We start from the raw sequence: 24,598 nt of genomic DNA on the forward strand, positions 1-24,598 counted from the left end.
TAAAACAACAAAACTTTTCTAAAGCCAAATGAAAACTTTTATTTTAATTTTATTGTTATTTATTATTATTATTATTATTATTTCTATTAATATTACTATTATTATTATTAGTAGTGTTTTTATTATTTTTACTACTATTATTACTATTATTATTATTAAATAACGATCAGAACTTTCTTATAATGAATGTTTATATACTAGCTCAGCCGAAAGTGCTTAACATTAGACAATTTCTTGCATAAAAACTAGAAAGTGACTTACTTTGACTGAGAACCCAGTTTATAAATGATCGTTTTCATAGAAAGAAAAAACGTTTATATAACATACAAAATAAGCTTTATTCTTGCTCAAAAAAATTGAGCTCTAGTTTTAAAAACAATGTATTATAATAATGATAATTATTGTTTTTACTAATATTATTATTATTTTTATAAAAATTGTAATACTTATTAATATTTTTATTACTTTTACTTCTATTATTATTATTATTATTATTATTATTATTATTATTATTATTATTATTATTATTATTATTATTATTATTATCATGGCATTCCTATACTGAATGTTTACTCGTATATAAAAGTTTAGAGGAAAGTGCTTAACATTAAACAATTTCTTGCCTAAAAACTATAAAATGGCTTACATTGCCTGAAAACACAGTTTACAGATGATCTTTTACATAGAAATGAAAAAACACTCATGTAACACACTAAATAAGCTTCATTCTTGCTTAGAAAAAGTAAGCTGTTATAAGGTGTCACTCTACCTAAATTTAGCCGTTTGTGAAATATTTAGGGTTTTTTAATTTTTTTTATTTTGCACCTTCCAGTTCAAAAATCGATAACTCTGCCATTTTTTAAAATACAGAAATATTTTTTAGCTTATTTGAAAAAGGAGAGCATACGCTCGTTGCATAACGAGAGCCCATAAACTTTAAACTTGTGTTTTTGCACTTGTATTATTAATAACTATTTTTTTCTTATTTTACTCGTATTATTTTGATAATGAAAATTTAAAGAATAGTATTTACTAGGTTTGTGTTAGTGTAACTACGATTTTTTCAATAATTTTCGGGCTATGACCAAACTATTGCCAATGAGAGAAGGGTGCGCTTGCTTGAAGTTGAGACTTAGCTTTACAAATTTTTATTGGGCGGTAAAATTTTCGTAAAAGGCCTAACTGTGGAGATTGTTAGCTTGTACAAACAACAGAAACAATGCAAACGCAGCTGTGCGACATTAAAATTAGAATTAATTATTAACGGCACTTAATTAAAACGCATTGTCGTGGTCGGCATGACATCGACATAGTCATTACCCGTTTCCACTTTCAGTCGTAATAAAGTCCCCGTTTTGACACATCGAATTAGCGATAACCTCCTCATCCACTTTACAATTCCGTGGCACAATTACAGGTGGATTTCTCGATGGCATATCCGTTTAATAACAGACGTGACCGGCATAAACGACCGCCTCTTTCCGGATTTATCTTTTCTACGCCGACACAAAACACATCCTTCTTCCGAATGAAGAGATATTTTCAGGTTTCAGAAACGTGTGAGTAAATTCAATTGATCTCGTGGAGGCGGTCAATAGGCACGCCGTATTCTTGGTTGCATATGCTAGCACCGGAAAAATCCGGATTAGAAAGGATGCCAAAAACTGGGCAATAAAGTGGGTTTATTGCAAGTAGGGGCGGGTTTCGGGATTTTTATAATCGAATTAAAAGCTTTTTGTGGAAATTTATGAATTAGTCTTTGAAGTGGCAAAACCGAAAACAACGTTTTCGCAAAGCGAAAGAATTTTATAAATTAGGAGGTAAATCATTTTTAACAGCCCAATATTTAGAAATTTTGATTAACTAGTTATTTGAATTTATGATTACCATTAATTAGCAGCAAATGCAAGCTGTTTGATTGAGAATATTTGATGTGAATATGACTCTGTGTAGCTAATTTTGTTATAACAAATTATTCAAATGTTGGTAAATAGATTCGTTTGAACAGAAGCTAAATATCCGCAACTTTTAATTAACTGAAAATCGTTTCAATTAGTCAAATATAATGATTAAAGTCTTTTTCATTTAGTGTTGTTTATCCAGCAAAATAAACTGAATCTTTTACAGTGTTGTAAAACGTAACGTTTCAAATATCCTCCCACTTGTCTTTCGAGAGTTTATTTTATACATTTCTCTCAAGGATTAAACTCATTGTGTGGAAATATGAGCACTCGAGGAAGTTGTACTTTAAACCCAAAATAAACTATGCACTAGTGTAAACAAATCTCTTGTGTTTACAAAATAATAAATTAAAAAGATCGCTCCAAATCTACCCATTTTTGAGCAAACTTTTGACAGTTTCGTTCCAAGTAATAAGAAAGTTTAATTCAAAATTTTCTTAATCAGGTTATTATAAAAGTTTCAAGGAGCTTTTCGTGGCTCATTACTTAATTACCTTCACAATCAACCGTGCCAGAGTGTATAGATGTTGAGGCGTTTCTTCGCAAATGTATGAAACAGATCTTTAGAGGTGTAATATAACTTAACTAACAAAATTAAATTATCCTTTTACGTTTTAACGTAATGATCCTTTAAAATCTCCAAAATCCTCAAGGTTTATGTGCTCGTAAATCCAAGACGGATGAATGTGTATGATTTGGTTTTTTAATGGACCTGCTTACATTTTAAGGGGTAAGACGTGTAAAAATTAGAAAATATCACGAAAGCAATTTAGGGGCTTGGTGAAAATTGCACGACAAAACGTCAAGACTCATTTCGCTTAATTAAAAAAATCTGTAAGGAAGTAAGAGCGGTGTGTCTATCACAATGACGTTTTAATTTAAGAATTAGGTCGAAGTAAACAATTTCGTTTTGACGGGGCTTATTTTTATCCACCACATAATCAGCCATTTACATATTATCGAAATATTGCCCGGCGCATCCACCAAAAGTGGCACAACAAATTAATTTTCCACTTTTTGTTCGCACAATTTTCCTATTAATTAATTATTGTTGTTTCAAATTTTACCTCTCGCGTTCGAAATTAACATTTGCCAGTTTGTAAACACTGCCCTACAATAACCCTCTTGTATCTCCGGCACGTGTGTATCCCAAATTTCGCTATCGTTAAATTATTAATAGACCATAACGCGCAAAGAGGTAATAAAGATCGCCACTGTACAAACAGTAATAAAGCAAGTCAGTCAGTTGCTGAGTAATAAAGATTTATATAAGGTTAGCCATTTGCATAAGCAATTCGCAATGTTGCAATCCGTGTGTACCGTAAAGTGTTGGGTAAATAACTAAACAGAGGAGGGAACCGCACATCTGTCGGCTGAGGATCGACCAGGGGGTTGTTAACAGTCTCAGGAATACGTAGACCTGTGGCTAACCTGCGCTCGTCACCAATTAACTACAAAATGACTGACTGGGTTTTATTGCTAAACGGGGCCAATTGCCCCAACTAATCAGCTTAGAAATTATACAGAAGCAAGTCCTCGCCCTCCTCCGACTAATGGCACAGCGAAGACCCGCTTTACTCGTTCTTCATCCAGTTTTTATTCACGATCCTTCAGCTTTCGGAATCATGAGAAAAACTTATTATTAGAATAAAAATTGCCAGGTTGTGTCCAACTCAATTTTAAATAGGCACTGGATGCTAGTCAGGTACTTCTCTAGTTTTTCTAGTCAGTAACATTCAAAGGCATTAGCGATTGTTCGTTATGAACGGATTATTTGAATGCTGAAATCGTCTTTGGCTTTGTTCGGGATGTAATCCGTCCAATATTTGATACATGGGCTAATTAATTTTGTGATTGGCCGCCATTTATGGCCAAAATGTCGACTGCTTGGCTTTAGCAAATGAATTTTGATGGAGTATGGTTTGTAGAGTGAATCGCTATTAAGTTCGAGAGCTCGACAATCTGTACTGATCTCGTCTCGTAATTGGATATATGTACCGATGCCTGATTTTGGGATCAAGAGGGATTGGATTAGGAAGTTTTGTTTCCAATGCTACTTTAATGGACAAACATTGAACAAAAATTGCATGAGTTGGAATGGAAGCAAAGAGGGCGCATCATATATTTAATTATCGAAAATTTATGCAAAAAGCGGACCCAACAAAAGTTGGGTCTTGCTCCCATGTTAGTTTTGTTGACTTGTTCAATATTTACAATACTTTACATAGATTGTTTGGATAGTGGGCTTTTAAACACAGGAACTGATATAATGCAACCGGCAAATAAATCGGGTTAAAGTGTTTGAAAAAACTGTCCACCTGTCAACAAACTGTATTTTTATACAATTGTTTGCGAGAACCAAGGATAGGAAATTGTTAATGCGTTTTTTTAAACAAAATATTATTGAAAACATTGAAATGTTTATCAAAGTAATATAACTGAGCTTATCAACAAGCTCCATAAAAGCACAAATTTCATGAAAGAGAGATTGATAACAATTGTTTTATGTTTCAAACATGATGTTGACTAATAAAGCTGCCATATCGTAATTAGTATCCAATAAATGTAAATATAGTCATAATTAGGTTCTGTTAAACTATAGTATAAATTAGCTAATGAGCACAGCCGGAGAGCTATGTGAACGTAAAAAGTGCGCAAGATGAAAATTTTGCCTTTATTCAATTTTGCATGATTTGTGTTCAAATTGTCCCTGACACGCAATCGTTGAAATTCGTCGTTTATCGACTGGAATCTGATTCGACATCAAAGCTGTTTTTCTGGCAATTTCATCAAACAGCAATGACTTTTGTTTGCAGTGACCTGTCGAAATTAGTGCAGTGTGAAAATTTAGTCAATGATTGAGAGTACCCGAATGACAAAATTAAAAATATTTTCCCAACGACAACACAATTACAAACTAAAAAGAGAAAAAACGCGGGCAATTAGAGCGCTGAAAGCGCGCCACTCTAATCAAAAATTATGTTGTAAATGAGTGAACCGAATTTCCCGAATTTATCTTTGCGTTATTAGCTGTTTGAAGAGTTACAAAGCGAATGCCTCGACAATCGCCCCCATTTTTCACGTGCTTTTAAATGCGTGATGTCTATATATAACGGGGAAAAATAATCGAACACGTGTTGAAATTTTTAACACGAGTTGTTGGTAATGTTGCAACATTTGGTAGGATAAGGAATGTGCCGTTCGATTGATCAAAGGCCAGTCTTGGGGGAGTATTATCTAAGTGTTTTCCCCGTTCGAACAAAGGGCCCCTTAATAGCGTGATTTATTGAATTGCCAAGAGGAAACAACAAATTCCGCCTAAAATAAACAAAAATTTAATTGCACATACTTTATTCCGTTTGTTTGAGAACTAATTAAAAAATCGCACGGGAATCCATTAGCATGTATTTACTTAAGTTATTTATTCACGTTTCTCAATCTCATTCCGCGATTTTTCATCGTCATTTATTATTAAGATGATTTATTAAGTAAGGGAACTTAAAATTCTTAAAACATGAAATGTTTTTGATTAATTATTTAATCATTTTTAATCCAATTATGTACCCTTGAAGGCGTCCTCTTTCATCAAATCTTATTAGATATTATCCTAAGACAGAATGTGCGGCGTGTTGTTCGCTGCCTTCTTCCAGATTAAGCATTTTTCCCTTGGAGAACAGACTTTCGGAACATTGTGCCAACTTGTAATTTTAAAATATTTATCGTGAAAATTTGCGACTCGTCGAAAAGGAACGATCAAAACACACTTGAGGGAAATCTCAATGGGGAAACGTCGAAAGTAAGCAGTTTTTCCTAATTTCCCTTACTGAAGCACGACAGCGACCCGAACGAAACCAATATGTATTTCGAGTTTTATATCCTGGGAAATATTCACGAAGATTTCTTTATTAACGTCATTTCGGTCGGTTTTATGGATACCTTTCCCCGTCTGTTTTATGTCTCGAACATAATGCAAATCTTGCACCAAACCACGAAATAACATTTTCTAAACGGTGGATTTGTGCAATTGTCGGCCGAGGGATTAAACACATATATCATGGCTTTGTCCGTCACTCATGACACGGGCCAATTATTCGGAATGTTTGATTAGGGAATAACACGGTTCGATTTTAAAATGACGGCTGCGTTCACAATGAAACACATACGATATGGATTGTATTTAAATGTGTCGGCAATTCTATGGTGACAACGGTTGCACTTGGACTTCCTATTAATGGGACGGCGAAGGGCTGCAAACTACGCACTGAGAATTTTAATTGCTGTCTTTGTTATTATTACAGCTAGGGATTTGCTTAAATTAGCGTAATACTGGAAAGTTTTATGTCGAATTAAGAGAGTTTCATTGTTCTAGTTAAATAACAGCCAGATATGAAAGAATTACGCAATTTTGTCCAGCAAGTGCGTCAATTGATGAGACTGTTCGTTGTGAAATAGCAATCATTTTTTGTATTAACACAAAGATACGGCAGTAGTTTCTCCAATAAATGTGTGCATCTTTCTGTCGTGTCGAGATAAATCCGGCGGAGGTGATAGCACTAGGTCAGCTTTCTGATCCCTCATTCGTTTAACCAAGACAAAGAATACCGTACCACATAACGTATGCAAAATAAATCACGGCCGTATAATTTTATTGTTTCTGCTGTAAACTAGGTGTTGTAAAAGCGGATTCGGTGATGTCTATTTTGTTTTGTAAATAGAATCTAAAGCTGGGTAATCACAATGCGTTACCAACTTACCTGTGACCTGTTTCGGTAACGACTTCGTATATACCTCCGTCTTTCCGTAGATATATCTTGGCGGAGGGAGAATGTTAGTGCCTACAGCTTAGGCGAGCATTACCATCCATGGATCATTCAAGACGCTCTATCCCAATTTCATTACGCAGGAAGCTGCTTTACTTCCCAAACATATTAATTTGCTCGTATATGTGGGTTACGCGTGCCGACACAACCTTTTTATTATTATCATCGTCTTTTATCGGCTTTAAGGAGGTGTTTCACCGGGAGAGTCAGGACGTGAACGCGGAGCGTGCTTTAAAATTGTGCCGAATATTAAATTTTCCTAAAAGTTTTAGCTAAACTAGATCATCTGTGAATGCTGGAAGTTGTTTGATCGGATCTGAAAGTCGAAGACTTTGGGGCTATCTGAATGAGTGGTAAAAAAGCAATCACACAAAACGTACAGACCCAACACGGGCTACAAAAGTCCAACCCTTGTTTACAACGGTCGTGAAAATCGCCCCAGATAAGAGCAAACGCAATTTGAAAATAAACGCAAATATTTTTGTCAAGCTGTGAGCAAAATTTGAAACTGTCTGATTTTGACAATTCGCGTCACTTTGACTGTCTTTTACGTTAGTTTTTCCTAATTTATAATGTCCATTTTCTATAATTTCTACACTCTCAGATGCTTCGTAATGTTTTAATCTGGTAAGAAATTTAATTAAGGTTATTATTTTTTTAGTGTTTTGTAGTATCGCCGCTTTGATGTATATTTTCGGGTGTAAAACCACAAAGGCAGCAAGCATCCTAAGACCGAGTAAAAGTTTCCTTGAAGAAGTCGCCGATTTTGATAACATAGTCGAGCCTGAAAGCATCCAGTCTGGAAACAATCTTGAAACGAGGGAAAGCGGGGACGAGGAATACTACGATGAAGACTGTCCGAACGGAAAATGTCCCCGCGATACCGACACAAGCACAGCTAAATCAATTTTAAACAAATTGGGATCCTCGTTTCTTCACAAATTTTTTGCAAGAGACACCAGTCGCGCCGAGGACTATATGCGCAGACAACTAGAGCAGGAACAAGAAAACGAACAGAGGCAGTACGACATTGATCCGAAGAATGATCAAGATTTTATGCAAGAACAGGAGCGATACGAAAACATAACGAACGCCACAAAACAGCTCTACAACAAACTTGAAGAAGAGCAAGTGCAGCTGGGGCCACTGGGGGAAGAAAATATTTGTTGTGAGGAAGAAGAGCCGATTAGGAGAACTTTCGTACAAATCCCCCAAAAAAGTATAATTTCTAAGCGCTATCCCGGATTTGATTTTTCAGTTGTAGGTGGGATACGTGCCTCTAATGGTTTATTAGAAATGCATTTTTACGAAAAAATACCGGCTGCTGATAGTGTTAAAATAGTACCGCACGAACAACCAGTCTTTATTAATCTATACCCAAAACATGAGAAAAATCGTCGGATGGAATCTGCCAAAAAATACGATTATTTTGCTCTCGTGCCCCAGGATAACAAGTTAATACAAGTCCCTGCGGTCAAGTTTACTATACTTCCAGAATTCAAGCGCCGAAAAAAAGACATTTATTCGCCATATTTGGCAAAATTAAAAAGATTGCACCCATTTAGACACGGCTCCAACTACCGACATAACGCACACTCTTTCTCACTAGTTGATAACAAAATGAATGATGACGAGCTTGGTTCTGCAAAATTATACAAAAGATTCGCCAATTTGGAAAATTCAAATAATAAATATTTGGAAGAAGCCGATTTCCTGATACATAATCGTGACATTTCATTGAAGTCTTCTCTGGACAGTTCTAGTAAAGAAAAGAATGAAGAAGGATTTAATTTTAATCAAAGTCCAGTTGCTGCAGCAGGAGCCAAAAATGATGTTAGTCCGGCGGAGGGAGGGCAAAGTTTGGTCAATACGTTGGAAGAGGAGCAACGTTTAGTGGACAATGACAATGGGCTGAGTTTGGTAGATGTGGAGGGGGGAGGTCAGGGCGACAGCCTGGTTGGTTCAATTGAAGGTGGGGGGAATAATTTGGTCAAGGGCGAGGTTAGCGGTTTGGAGGGAGGGCAAAGTATGGTCAAAAATGAGGTTAGCGGTGTGGAGGAGGGGCAAGGTTTGGTCAAGAGCGAGGTTAGCGGTTTGGAGGGAGGGCAAAGTATGGTCAAAAATGAGGGGGAGGGGCAAGGTTTGGTCAAGAGTGAGGTTAGCGGTGTGGAGCAGGGGCAAAGTTTGGTTAAAAGTGAGGTTAGTGGGATGGAAGGAGGGCAAGGCATCGACGATAGCTTAGTCAAAAGTGAGGTTGGGTCCGATGAGGAATTTTTATAAATATAATGTTTATAATAAATTTTATTAAAGCTTTTGTGTATTATAAATTTGAGAGTTTATGGCCGTGCAGTTGGCTTTCTTACAATTCTCGAGCTTCGAGTTCGACTTGAAAAACTATCAACGATAAATCATATAAAAAGCAACTTCTTTCGTCGCCTTGTAATATATAAAACACGCTGGAAAATACAACACAAACCGCGTCTTTAACATATACGTATAGTGAAAGTCGTAAATTTTGCTCATTGATTTATTCCGCTTTTTGGATGTTAGTATTAATCCCGACGACATGGAGAAGGAATTGATAAAACAAACTCAAACGGAAGTTTCAGTTTCTAACGAACTGCTTGTTCAAAAACAACGTGGCAATAAAAAGATTTAAAATATGACCACGGGGAACGCTCAGCATGAAGGCGGTTTACCAATTTTCTTCCAGGAGATGTTTCAGACGACTTTAATAAAAGTTATATGCGTCCTAAATTTTAAAATTCTTACCGGTGCCGACGAGAATACAAACTTCATAATTAAAAGCGTACGACTCGATGGACAATCCAGGCGAAAGTTTGCTGTTTACGAAATGCGTTATGGGTTAAGAATTTGCCATAAATAAATAAGCGCAGTTGGGGCATTAAGAAGAAAAGCGATTAAAAACTTTGGTGATTTTTTCTAAGCAGGGCTAATTAGCTAAAAGCATTTATCGATTTCTAGTTTCGTAAATGGGTCATAGAAAATAAAGCTCATTTTTCAATTTTTTGTAGAATTCATTTCAGTAGGCAAAAAAAAACAGTAAATAATAGTGTGAAACCTTGATCAATGTGCATTTGTTATTTTTGAAATCTGACTCGATCGAGCATATTTTCAAGCCATATCAGGCCTTTCATCAATTTTCCGAGCTTTAGAACGTTGCACTTCACAAACAACAAGCTCAACGTGACGTAAATAAAGATACCCTTTATGGTACCAATTCGATTTTCTTCATCGTCACTGCGGCACATTCCGTACATAATTCAAGCTCCATAATACTAAAAACATAAAATAATTTTTCGTCCCAATCTCCGTTATTCATCGCTGTCTCCCAGCATTGAATTAAAAAATTTAGTATCTCTAACACGTCTCGCACATAGAAGGCAGCTCTGAAAAAAGTTATCGCAATTCAGATTAACGAGACACATGCCGGCGGCGTCGCCCCTGACCTTTTTGAATCGGATGTGTCATTCATGCCTCGCAAACGACCAACTTTCATACAGCAAACGGAAATTAATTAAACTTACCTTCGGCCGTATTTATCTGCGTTCCGAAACTGGCATCTGTGTGCGTATGGATGGTGCATAATTAATCTTGGAGGCACCTTAGAGGCTTTGGGAAGCCGAGCAACTGAGCCTCGAACAGTGATCGATCACCACGAGGAAATTGGACCCAAAATAGCCAAAAACACAGTCGATACAAATACTTGTTTACCCCACACACACACACACGAGAGAAAATTTTATTTTTTATTAGCAATCGGGGGTTTTTCTAAATGAACGAATCTTGAGGAGTTATGTGTAGCTGTTGGAGAGGAAACTATCGCAGGGCCCCCGCCCACCGCAATTTTTTATACCGAACATTACCTAACAAGTGTAGCGAAACGAAAGAATGAAATATATCAAATACATATATCCCAACACTCAATGTAGTCGGAAATGAGGGAAAAACGAATGGCTTGCGGTTCCACCGGTTTGAACACAGCGCTGCCTTTGAAAATCCGACAACAAAGTTGGTTGCGGACGAAAAACGCCTGTGACAAGTGTAATAACACTTTTGTCCATTTTATTTCGTTGAAACTGGTCCCGGATTAATTATAAAATAACGTCCGTCACAACACGAAACAATTTATTAAGTCTACATCGATCCGGTGAATATTCACGCATTATTATGATCCATGCCGCTCATAATAACCGCACGCCAAAGCAGACGAGCTGCCATAAATCGTCTTGTAGACTCTAAGTGTGTCATTAATTTTGTCGCAAGCTGCACCTATCGCGAACATTACCGAAAAGTGAATTATTTCACTTGTAACTTGTGTATCTCGACAACGCGAAACTTTCTAAATTAATCTATCAGCGCTAATAAAAGTTTCGAACGATTGGAAAATAATTGAGGTTGAAGAAAGAATGAGGTGCTAGTTAAATAAATTGCACTCGATTCCTGCTTTGCCCCAATTTGAAATTTGGGTTAAACGTTGTTTATAATTTAAGATCACTAAAGCAGACACAACAAATATCTATAAAAATGTATATTAGATTGTCGTTATTGCATTTCAGTCTGCAAGTCTGTGCAGCCGAGGAAAACTTTGCCAAATAACCTACAATATATTTACATGAGGCTAGACAGAGTTAATCTATTTCCGATAAGGAAATGTCCAATTTTTGTACTGCAATAAGTTAAAATTGCCTTACATAACGTGAAAAAAGAAACAAGGAAGTTTTAGTACGTGTTTCAAATAAGTGCTTAAATAGACCAGAAAATTTCGGTTATTAAGTTTGCGGTTGCTAGTGCGAAAAGTTAAATATTTTACTAGCTACAATATGAAATCAAAACTTTGAGCCAAATGCAGTTAGCGATTGCACCCGCTTGACAATCAGATGGAAAAAGTTGAAATTGTTTTCGTTATTAACGAATATACTGAGGAGCAGAAGCAAAGTTAATAAGCACAATTCACAAAGTTCCAAATTGAACTCTTGTGCATGAAACTTTGCAAAAGCTAAGATGTAGTATTTACTTTGATTTAGAACTAATTTACTAGTTTGAGCTTTGAGAGAATGAGTAAACATGTGAACAAATAGACATTGTGGCTCTTTACCCGGCGCATCCACCAAAATTACCTCACATTTTTGCATTTTTGCTTATCGTGATTTATCAAAACAATGGTCTTTAGAATCGAGCGACTGCTTCCATTTTAACTTACCGAAACAAAAGCGGCAAAGTATATGAATAATTTATCTTAAACATTTTGCCTTTGTTTGAAGAAACGCCGTGGAAGCGCGCGAGCTGCGGCATCCGATCCGAAAAAATATCTCGAGGGATGTTAATGCAGCGCTAACGTCTAAGACAGCGGATAATTACAATACAAGAATAAATTTTATTACAAAATTCCTTCTGAGGCAAGAACACAACCCTTTCTTGTGCCGGTTTTTACGATGGGCCCGTGTCTGGGAGAATTACAAGGAAATTTTGCAATTGATTTATGAGCGCAAAACAGGAGATTAGGCCGCTTGATACAAATTTGTTTATGCGGATGTTTTGACTGGAAAAATCTGCAGATGTGGAAGATTACGGGCTTTTTGTCGAACCTCATAAATCATCTAATGTTCGAGATATGTTCGAGAGCTCACCTAATTGTAATATTGATACGGATGAAAATTTATGCCGATTCGGAGGCACGGAGCCTGAAAGATACGGGCTTTATTCAAAGAGAATGGAATGCGAGGAATGAGAATTTTTATATCGGAGCAAGATGAGATGCCTGCCTTGCCACGACTATTTTGATTTTTCGCACAGATACAAGGTGAGTCTGCTGAAACTATTCCTTGTTGTGTCTCAAATTCAACTAATCTCAAAGAAATCAGCGTTTACCATCAAATACCTTAACTTTTTCTCTACGTATGTGGAAGTCACAGCAAATAACTCATTATTATTAAAGTTTTTCTTTTAATTTTATTTTTTGTTAATATCAGGCTCGGATCCAGAAATTAATTTTGAAGAGGGAGGCTTTCAAATATTTATGATAAAATATTTAAACTTCATACAAAATTGTTACAATGCAAATATATTTTCTTAAATAAAAAACCTTTTATTTTGTGCATTTTTGGTTTACCATTATGTTTTTTTACTAGTAGATTTTGTTAAGTTATTGAAATAATTGGATTTTATAGAGTAAAACAATACATTTTTTTTAAATAAAAAAACTACAACATAATATACAACAGCGAATATTAATCTACAGTAAATTTAAGTAAAAACGTTCTTTCTGAACATAACATACAACTTCCTTGTTTTACATTTCCAAAATCTTCCTGCAATATTTTATTAAGTAACAATAATACTTATAATTATAATAATAACAATGGTAATAGGCATCTATTAAAAAAAACAAACAAAATACTCGCAAAATAATCAAAAAAATATATACAAAAATTAAATAATAGGAAAAATAAACATTTAACTACAGAGAACTGAAAAAAACTTTATGTATTAATTATATAATAACTAATAAAGATGCAAAAAGAATGAAAATGCAAATGCAGATTGCGACGATGACTATAATTAACAATTGACCATGTGATATAAGAAATCTTTGTAGAGTGTACGAAATTTATTCACTGAAATATTCAAATAAAAAAGTACCGTGAAATTTAAAACTTTTTTTGTTGGTAACATTTTAAGCCTTCTTTTTAGTATCCGAATCCTAGATTATAAACACTGTTTTAAAACACGTTTCCGATAGCAACACGCTTCCAACGTGTTTTAAATAAAAAAAAAATATTTTGAAAAACACTTGCGAAAATGCTTAAAGTTCTTATATGTCTAGGCATGCAACTCGCATACGCTCGTTGAATAATAACAGCCCTCAATATTTAAGCTTGCATTACGCACTCATATTATTAATAACTATAACACCATTATAAATTAACGAGCATTGAAAGTTGAATGTACTAAACTGAAGCATAGAAATTTGAGTTATGACGTTATGAATGTTTTTTCTAAACCTATTTTTTTTCTAAGATTGGACGTTTAATATATAAATTTAAACGTATATGTGCCCAATTGGCGCGGATACATAATTTCAACTTTTAACCATCGTAGCTCAAGTATTTTAGGCGAGATACACGATCATATTTGTTTAGGCCAAAAATGTGCCTACAATATTGTCTAAACAGAGATAGTACAATGTGTGTTAGAATGATTTTCATCTAGTCGTCTGTGAATGTCTCATGTAAAATCAGAAAATGCCGCTTTATAGAACTAATGACAGGCATTTAGACGAGAATACTACCACTCTACATTTATTAAGTCTTCAATTTGGAAATAAGTTTCGATAATAAAAGTGATTTCTTGCACAGTGTTTAAGAATTAGATGCATTTTAACGATATTTTTAAAAGATACTAATTGAATTTTACAACTGACAGACTGACATTTATTGACAAAGGATTCAATTGAGCGGAGCGGCACAAATTTTTTTACATGTAAACCAATTTCAAAGTTAACTAGATGGGAATAATTTAAAAACAGATTGAATAAGATTAAAAGCAATATTTTAAATATAACTAAGTATTCTGTAATTTTTTTAGGTAGTTTAAAATTCAGAATTAAAGTTGTAAGTTTATTTGCATAGATTATTTAATTTAATAATTTATTTATTATTTTGTTAATAAATGTGCTTTTAAAAGACTAATGTTATTATTTAAAAAAACATTTGTTTATCGGGCTTTTATATATATGATTATTATTATTATTATTAAAAAAGGGGATTCGCCCTTAGGTACATTTAATGTAATGTTTTGAGACGATACTTCAAAAATATATTGTTTAATTTTCCTAAGAATGCAATACCGGAGCAGCTATAAATTTTCGAGACTGAAGATTAGAGAAAACCATGAAATATTACATCTGAAAGTAGCTCGAAATAACTCATTCGGCACTACATAAACTTTCCCAAGTTTTACTTGCGCATAATTCAATTACTTAAAGCAACGTTCACCGCTTATTTTACCTAATTTAGTTTTTGTTCTTGATTCAAGTACGAACACCTCTTTCAAACTTTTGAACACTTTAAGTATTTTATATAAAAAGAATTAACGTTTACTTTGGAAGCCTAGATGTTCGTATTTTGGTAATTGTCTTTCCCAAGTTGTAAGTGGATTTCGTATTTGATAAATTTCACCATAGCTGACGTTACAACAAGACGACATCGGAAGGAAGAGATGTCTTAGTTGGGATTAGGTCCCTTGCTGAGCGTCTGCACTGCGGCTAGCTTCAATTATCGAATAAATAATTAAGTCCCTTCAGAGACTTGACCAGAGTATTGTTTCAGTGGTGGCTCAATAATTCAACAATGGTGACAAAGTATTCTTTGCATTTATTCGATTAGAATCAGGTCGTTTCAAAACTCATTCATTCACTACAAATTTTTGTCGAACAAAACCATTTAGTGAATTGTGGTTATTGTGGCCCGAAATCGATTTCGCAGATTGTGTGGCGGTGATGAGGATGGAAATATTCAAAAGTTAATAATGTAGGTGGAGGCATTAAGTCTGTGTGCAAGTTTACCAGTAAATTGAGTATCGGATCCAATAAGACGTAGGAATAAGAGCGATAAAGGGAAAACGACAAAATGAGAAAATAACTCTGGAGTCGGATTGTGCAGAGTGGAGAAGGGTTTAACCTAAGCTGGTATATCGGCGCAACTCAAGGATTCATCAGGACACGTAGCTCATAAAGCGGCTGGACCGGCGCCTGCTAAACGGCTCAGATGAGCGAGTCGTGCCCTACTGATCGGCCCTTTTATATCAGGAAGGGTTCACTGCTTACTCATTTATGATGGAGTTGGCGAGACTGAGGCTAAATTTTAAATGAGACGAGCAATTTGCTCAACCACAACAACAGTATCGACGAAGTTCCAAGCATTGCAATAAATTAATTATTGCACTTTTCTTGGAATGTGTGTCACAACCAACATCTAATAAATGAAAGAAATTAAAATGGAAAAATGCAATTCTTCTTTCATGAAATATGAAGAGCACTTTTATTTTCGAGCACTCCGCTGTAGCTTGCAGCTAGGTCTGTAAACAGAGCAAAAAGCAAACACTCTAGGGTCAAAGCGATTACCATAATGAAGATTCACCTTGACAGGGCTTTAATTAAAACGCGTTCAGTACTAGAGAAAAAACCGATTACTCCTAAATAAATCAATGTTTTAATTATCTCTGAAAAATTGAAGCCGGGAAGTTTGATAGAAAGGCAAATTTCGAATCGTAACGATATCACTTGAGTCCTTTTTAATAAAGAAGAAACTTCTAATTAACTGGAGATTTTGTAATTTATTTAATTTTAATTGGTGCAGTGGAATTTTTTTAATTAGTCACGAGAGGAACAAGTGCTTGATAAAAACCCGCTCAATTTTTGTCGGTTTGAGAAATTTCATCAAAATGCGACATGCGGTGAAAGTTAAGATGTCGTGCTGCGGGGAGTATTTATTAGATTCTGACGACGGTGTTGTTGGGCTTTTTCTACTAGATGTAAAATGGCAAATGTTCGGAAACTAAACAGCAGAGATTAAATTCAATATTAGTTGCCATCGATAAAACAGCTACAAAATAAATTGCGTTTTTTACAAATTCCGGTGTAAATTATTTACAAAGTGTAAATGAAATTGTTTTGTTCGGTGCATAAAAACCGGTGATTAATGCAAATGTTTTGCGGTTTAATGGAATAAATTTTATTTATGTGCTTGCCTACGACGCCTATCCAATTTATTTGCAGTAATAGAAAAACCATCAATTTATTATTTTGCAACATCTACAGCGTTTTGCTTATAATTTGACTAGCAGTCACTCGCGACTTTGTTGTCTGCGTAATGTTTAATGCAGACTGATTATAAAAGTTTTTTTCATAGATGATAATGGAATCCCTTGGTATATGGCTTGTTCTAGATTCTGGACATTGTAGCTTCCATGAACTAAAAATTTGATTAATAACGAAGATTTTTTTTGTATAATTGGGTAAAGTTGTTTTAATTTTTTTAAACGTCAGAAACACCCAACAACCAAGAGCAAACACGTATTAAGACAAATCCTAAATATTTCAAGTAATGCAGTAAGAATAGTAAAGATCGTAAGATCGTAAGATTTTTGGTCACCAGATTTTACAAAAATGACATTAGTAGGTGTTGGAAAATTGCAATAGTCATTTGGACAGAGTCGATAAACAACTATTTTTAAACAAAGAGAATTTTTGAAGTTATCATGCAGTGATGTTTTGTTTTGACAAAGCAATTTTGCGTTCATTTTTAAACATTTTATTGTTGTTTTTATATTTAATGCTATGTGGATAGAATTGTCATTTATACCTAATTACGGTACCTAATATTAGAATTTACCAACGGCGTTACCAACGGTGTACAAACTTTGATTTCAAAAGGAGAGGGTGACTTTATGCTCTTTAACTACGAGTTTTATGATTCCGCTAACTCAAACATATGCGGGATCTTTTTTAACTGTAATTAAATAATGCACTGTTTCTCCGAATACCGCAGAGTTTAGAGATACTTATTAACAAAGATTTTTTAAGTTTTAAGTGTTGAAATAAATTGTCACTAAACAATTGTGGAATTTGCAGACCACATGTGTTTACCTCTTGAAGATGGGCGTTTTAGAAATCATATCTTCTTATTACTAAGGATATCAAATTCTCAATAATTTAAAATTTTTTTTTTAATTTTCTATAAACTACGTACACTCTAGTTGCCGCAATAGTGGCAGTTTTTTTAAGTAACACTAAGGGTCCTCGGATTTTTTTCTGTATATTTGCAATTTGATTAGGGCCAGCTATAATAATAATGAAAAAATATGTAGTTGTATTATTTTTATTATCAATATTTTACTAAAGTGTTTCAGGTTGAAAACCTCTAAGAACAATGTATATTCATCACATTTTAAAAGCAATCTTTCAAGTTGGTGAACACCTGTGTGACTTAAAAATTTACAGACTTTTATATACACTTTCATCTCCTACTTAGTTCCATTGCGATAAAATTTTCAAAAACTTTAAAAATATAATTTTACACAAATACAACTTCAAAAATATTTTTTGTTTTAGGTATATTTAACTCTTTGAGGATAGTATTTTTTTTAATTCTGAAACATGTGTCCCTTTCTTTAAGCCGAAAGCCCAAAAGTAACATCAACAATAAAGAATCTTTACATTTAACCCCTTTGGGGGTAGAATTTCCGAAAAACACGCGTTTTTCATTTTTAGTCGATAGTTCAAATAACAGTTTTCATGGTTAGAACTTCGGATTATTTATATTAAACTTTTTGGGAGGTAGAACTTCTACAATTTCAAAAACAAGGGCTTAAATTTCAGTTTTTATAAACATAACTTCAAAAATAATTGTTTTTTTTTCGTCTGTGTGGGAGCAAATTTCAAAAATCGTAAATACGTGTTTCTAAATTATAAAACACGTGTTTTTTCATTCTTGATCGAAACCCCAATTACAAATTTTCATAAATATAAGTTCAAAAATGCTTGGTCCTTGTACATATTTAACTTTTTTTGGGGGTGGAATTTCTAAAATTATGAAAACATATGTTTCTTCATTTTTAGCGAAACTCTAAATGATAATTTTCATAGATGTATGTTCAAAAATAACTGAATTTTATATTTAACTTTCCTAGGGGTAGAATTTCCAAGTCTATAAATTTTTAATTTGCATGGATATAATTTTTAACATTATATTTTTATTTAAATATTAACATTTTATTTAATTCCTTTAGGAATTGATTTTTTAAAAATCCTTAAATACGTGTTTCTTTATTATTAACCTAAAACCTAAATAGCTATTTTTATGAATAAACTTTAACACCCCATTTTCCCTTTTTATAATCTGTTTTTCAAAAAAATTTTGCTTAGAGGACAATTAGAACAAATTGTTTTATATACAGGATGTTCCCACATTAGAACACCCACATTAGCTGTATTGGTAGTTCTAGTAAAGATAGTCATCTAAAAATTTGTATATAACCATGATCTCTTGGGTCCTGCTCAATGAAAATATTTTCAACATGATAACACTTCCGGTTATACTGGAAGTCGCTATCAACTTCTTTATTTTAAATGAAAAGCTACATTTTTTAATGCGCTTTGGATTACTAGAGTTATTTTAAGGTATTTTTCATAAAATTTCCCAATAATTAAATTTAGCCGTTTACGAAATATTTAGTGTTTTTTGATTTCTCTGAATTTGCTCATTCCACTTCAAAAATCGATAATCATTTTTAAAAATAGTTTTTAGTTCATTTGAAAGAGGAAGCCTAGATCTTTCCCTTACTGCTTTCAAATTTCTAAAAAAAAGATGACAAACCCCAAATTTTTTAAAGTTAAGTTTGTAGAATTTTAAGCACCCATAACATTTTTTTCAAATGAAATGCCTCACGTTTTATTTTAATAAATCGTAGAGAATTTAATTCTGTATCAATCTGAAGTTGTCCAAATTTAACCTTAAATTTTTTTGGTTTATTAACTTCTTTTCCAATTTCGAACACACTGGAGAACAGATATAGACGTTCTCTTTTAATTCTCTCAATATGATTTCGAAATCTTTAAAACTAAGAGAGTTACCGATTTTTTAATTGACACGTGCAAATTCAAAAATTTTTAAAAAATCTTAAATACCTCAAAAATGGTTAAAGTTAGGTAGGTATAGAGTCAACAGATAAAAACACCTTTAAAATAACCAACTAATCGAAAAACGCAGTGAAAAACAAAGCTTTCAATTTAAGATAAGAAAGTTAATAGCGACTTCCGATATAACCGGAAGTGCCGTCATGTTAAAAATATATTCATTGTGCAGAACTAACACATTATGGCTGAATACCAACCTTCAGAACCTATTAGAACTTTATTAGAACCTTCGATACTTCTAATGTGAGGTTTAGAAGAAACACCCTGTTAGAGAAGTACAATTTTCAGTTCTGAATTAGTCAGTATTTAGTTAATTGTAAATTTGTATTAACTGTTTTAATAATTATTAACTTTTTTTGGCTGCAAACGCAATTTTCGTGTTTGTGTCGTCAAACTTCCGAAATTTTTGTGCGCCAGTTTAGCGATCGTTATAACAGCTTGATCCTTGCGGATTTGTGCCATTGTGCGCAATTTGTCGCCGCGTATTAGATTGATATGACAGTGTGGTCCCCTTACGCAATGCGAACCTCGCCATTGTTAGGCCAAGTTCACACATTCCAGTCCGTATCGGCATGTAATGAACCGATTTATCTCGATCACATGTTGCTACACTCAGATCTACATTTTCAATCGTGCCGCCTTAAATGTAATTCAGATCGAGCATTTTCAATAAGTTTCACGCATACATTTTGAATTTAGATCGCTTCCATTCGAAAACTCATTTATATTTTAAGCGCGGCTCTAATGCCTCTTCCTCCCGTAATTGATCATCAAAAATTCCTCTCGGAAAAAGTTCGCGAAAGTGTCATTCTTTCGCCACTACGGCCAATTAATTCTCGAATAATCATCGGAAACTCGGCCTAATTAAAAATTACGCTCGGAGGAATACAATTTTATGCAAATTGGAAAAATTACAAATCTTGACCTTTCAGAAGTGCAGCAATTTATTCGGCTCACGAGCGCGGATTAATGGATGGCTTGTGTCGCGACGCGCTGCTATTTACAGTTTATTTTTTGATTAAACGGATTTTTTCTCTCGTCTTAAAAAATTGCGAATTGGAAATGCTAGAACTAGACGCGCTCATTTACTCAATTGTTCGTTCAAATTAATTGAATCGGGCGCGAACGCGCTTTTTTCGGAAATTATCAAAAGGCATTACTGCGTTCTTTGACTTGCAAAAGGCGCATTTCGCGTGCACTGACAGACAGGCCAACAAGCTGTGAATAGGAAAATTTCGCTCCTGTTCACGGATACGCGAATATAAACGAAGCAATTAGTTATACAAATAAACACAGCAAACCCTATTTTACTCCTTCTTAAAAATGCTAATTAATTACTAATGTGTTCCTCCGTCATGCTGCAATAACAATTAAATCACCCGATAATTTAGATAAATTTAATTTAGAGCAGCTCATGTGGCCCGGAGTTATAAATTAGATTAAACTCCGATATTCACGATATTTTCTCACTTTCGTATTCAAGCCGCAGATGTAATAACGGCGAATATCATTGAAATGTATATCACTTTAATGGAATAAGTAAAGCAAAATGTGTTGCAGTTTTCTAGGATCCGTTAGAATAAATGTTTTCTTTTTGCATATTAAATGTATTCATAACTCGCATCTTTTGCGCAAAATTGTTATTTCAGGCTAATGAATAGTCGAGTCTCGCTAATGAGATTGAAAAAAGTTGCGAGTGATAAAATCGCAAAATTGCCGATCAGATTTCTTAAATCACCTTTAAGTGGCGTTTAGTTTGGAACATGGTGTACCATTTCGGAGATAACAAGTCAAAACTTAGCTGCACTTGGTGATAAATGGCAAAGTCAATATTAAAACTTTGGCAAATCGTATCTCAAAGAGTTTCCCAATTTATTGGCGATCGCTGAAGGTGGGGCTGTTTGTTTAGAAATCTGTGAATAAATGAAGGGATTATCGGGCCTTGTCCGGCTGCTGGCCGTAAAGTATTACTTTCGGTCTGCAGCAGTAAATCTCATCGGCCGAATAAAGACTTGGCAGCTTCCTCGGGGGCTTTACACGGATATACATACTCTCGGTCACGTTTAGATCGCAATTGATACTCGTAAGCTCCGCGGTGAATAAACCAACAGCCACTAAATTAATAAAAATCGAAAGCGACTTTTCTCTTACGACCGGCAAAATGTTATAACTGTGATTGGCATCGCTCTAAAGGGGCCCGCGAGTATTGTCAGATAAGGGAAAAAATTGCACGGCCTGTGGCAGTTTTTTGATAAGCAAACACACAAACTTAAATGGATTGCCATATGCGATATGTTTTATGCCACGGCGGGTCGTTCATATTTTATCTCCCGATTTAGGAAGGACGTTTTAGGTTAATTTGTCGTTTGCACTCAAGAAATCGCGCGATGGAATTTTACACATCAGAAAAAATAAATCCGGGGTATGCGACGAAGTGTATCATTGAATTGCAAATTTCAAGCTTTATCGCGATGTGAAGAAGCATTTTCTATTCGAGGATCGGGAGAGGGAGAGTTATGACTGCCTTTTTATTAGAACTTAATTTGCATCTAAAGGAGGGCGACGCTGAAACAAAAGTTCAAAGGATTTCGATATGTACTGTCATTGTGTTTTTATATGATTCGGCAAAGTCAAAACAAAACTTGGCTGCGGTTGCAATATTTGTAAAGTTGTCTAAATTTATATTTACAAAAGTTGAAGAAAATCCGCAACTAAACTTTTAATAAAACTTTCCCAAACTTAATATTTGCGATATATCCCCCATCCGCGTCGTTAGTTTAAAGTATTTACATTTTTAGTGCGAGCTGTCCTTTGAATATTGCAAAACTAGGTGATAAGGTTTTCTTTAAACAAATTTTAATTCAACTCTTTGCAAGTATCAGGAACTTGTAAACTTTCGGAAGAAAATTATTCTTTTATCGAGACTCGACTAAACTTCGCCAAGTCGGTATTTAGAGCCTACCTTAGGAGTTGAATAAAACTTTGGTGATTTTTTCCGCACGCCAAAAGAATGAGTTCGCGACGTGCAAAATCCGTAAATGTTGTTTACATTTTAATTTTCCCAAAAGTGGGAAACGCAATAACGGCCGGTCCCACAGAAACCCATATAATCTTGCGCTGGCGGTGCGCTTCTCCAAAATCAATTTTATGTGTTTAAAAATAAAAAATTTATGGCCTCCACTATCCCATTTAAATGGGTTAGCCCGCCACGGAGAGACATAACGCGCCAAGAAAGGATAATAAATTTAACAAGCATTTTATAAGGTGTAAAAGTGTCAGGTGCATCGGATAACAGTAAATATCGTTTATAGAAAAATCCGCGAAATCTTATTTACGCATCGACGTAACCTCCTCTGGAATAATAAGATGCAAAGCTAGATAAATTGCACGAACCTCTATGATAACGCACACCTTGCCTCTGAGGTGGCATAAATAAAACAAGGAACGCGGCGACGAAAAAATATCTGCCTGTCTGACACAACTAGACATAAAGAAAATGAAACCAATTTTCTCAAAGGGAATGTGTTCGAACGAAAAGGAACATCACACATCTTGTTTTCTTTTAATCTAACTCGCGGTAAACATTTGCATGGAAATACACTGATTAAACCGAGGATTCGAGATTTTCTGCTTTATTTTTGTGTTTGAAAAGTGTTTAGAACCGGCGGTGGGAGCACACAGTGCACCACTTGCCAACTCGGTGCGATACAAACAAAACAGTCTGTTTAGATAAGGGAAAATTAAAACTATTTATTAAAAACATGCAGACTAAAGTATTTGCCCGGCGCATCCACCAAAATTGAAAATTAATGATTTTATCTACTATTTCAAATTGCATTAGTAAATACAATTTAAAATAAGTAACACGTTATACAGAGTGTTAAAAAAATGAAAACAAATCAATTAAGCAAAATTTATGCAGACTGAAGTATTTTCTCGGCGCATCCACCAAAATTGAAAATTAATGATTTTATCAACTATTTCAAACTTCATTACTAAATACAATTTAAAATAAGTAACACGTTATATACAGTGTTAAAAAAATGAAAACAATTCGATTGAGCAAAATTTATGCAGACTGAAGTATTTGCCCGGCGCATCCACTAAAATTGAAAATTAATGATTTTATCAACTATTTCAAACTTTATTACTAAATACAATTTAAAATAAGTAACACGTTATACAGAGTGTTAAAAAAATAAAAACAAATCGATTAAGCAAAATTTATGCAGACTGAAGTATTTGCCCGGCGCATCCACCAAAATTAAAATTTAATGATTTTATCAACTATTTCATACTTCATCTCTAAATACTATTTATAATAACGTACACGTTATACAAAGTCTTGAAAGATTAAGCAAAATTTATGTAAATCACAAATGCATAGTTTTCCCAAATAATCGTTCTGAAATTAAAATTCCAAATTTTGAAAACCGCTGAACTAACATTATAAAAATTAGCTTAAATTTTAATATTATTGTCAAATCACCATAGGTAAATTAACTTCTGGGTCCATTACGTTATTCTTCGATTTCAATTTGTCTTTTGTTATTAAATTTTACGAAAAAAAAAACAAAAACCTTTTCTGCCAGGACCAGAATTCGAACCTCCCACACAAATAAACATATTGTTCGCGCCACCACCTCCATTTTCTTTAATAAAAAAATTAACTACTAACCACACAGTGGCTCTCAACAGGTGGGTTAATAAAATTTTTTGAAAAAAGTACACACTTCTTGGGAAAATGATACAAGGGTTTTTAACTCATCTGACCACAGCCGAAATATTGCTAAGCCATTCCCTAACACCCTGTAGAAATTTGATAAAGTGGTGGCACTGTCGCAGTATTTAAATTTATGGTTTTATTTACTATGATTTCAAACACGTGCACATTATGCATTTCCTTGATACGAAACTAGGTCAGATTAAATGAAAATTGTTTGATTTTCTATTTATAAACACATATCCAATAAACTGAATCAGCCTAAGAGCATTTCCTCAAATTTATTTTTTCACATTTAATCTATTTTCGAATCGAATTTCTCCGTAATACGCTTTCGCTAAAAATTTCCGTCAAACAGAAATCAATAAATATTTGA

General features: G+C 34.2%; 2 protein-coding genes across 8 annotated transcripts in view; one reads left to right on the plus strand and one right to left on the minus strand.

Moving 5' to 3' along the window:
* Nucleotides 1-24,598, minus strand: part of LOC659026 (zwei Ig domain protein zig-8) — a 64,448-nt gene that overhangs the window by 11,428 nt on the left and 28,422 nt on the right. The gene's annotated exons all lie outside the window — the stretch shown is intronic.
* LOC107398277 (uncharacterized) lies at nt 6,507-9,094 on the plus strand. Of its 3 annotated transcripts, XM_064355700.1 has the most exons (4): nt 6,507-6,576; nt 6,630-7,408; nt 7,453-8,000; nt 8,040-9,094. In XM_064355700.1, the coding sequence occupies exons 2-4, from the start codon at nt 7,386-7,388 to the stop codon at nt 9,059-9,061; spliced, it is 1,593 nt and encodes a 530-aa protein (XP_064211770.1). In that variant the 5' UTR covers nt 6,507-6,576; nt 6,630-7,385; the 3' UTR covers nt 9,062-9,094. The 3 variants fall into 3 exon arrangements, with proteins under 3 accessions (XP_064211770.1, XP_064211769.1, XP_015837321.2); XM_064355699.1 differs by having other exon boundaries at nt 6,520-7,408; XM_015981835.2 differs by having other exon boundaries at nt 6,528-7,408; nt 8,046-9,094.

The sequence above is a fragment of the Tribolium castaneum genome, chromosome 3, assembly GCF_031307605.1.
Source record: "Tribolium castaneum strain GA2 chromosome 3, icTriCast1.1, whole genome shotgun sequence".
Taxonomy (NCBI): Eukaryota; Metazoa; Arthropoda; class Insecta; order Coleoptera; family Tenebrionidae; genus Tribolium; species Tribolium castaneum.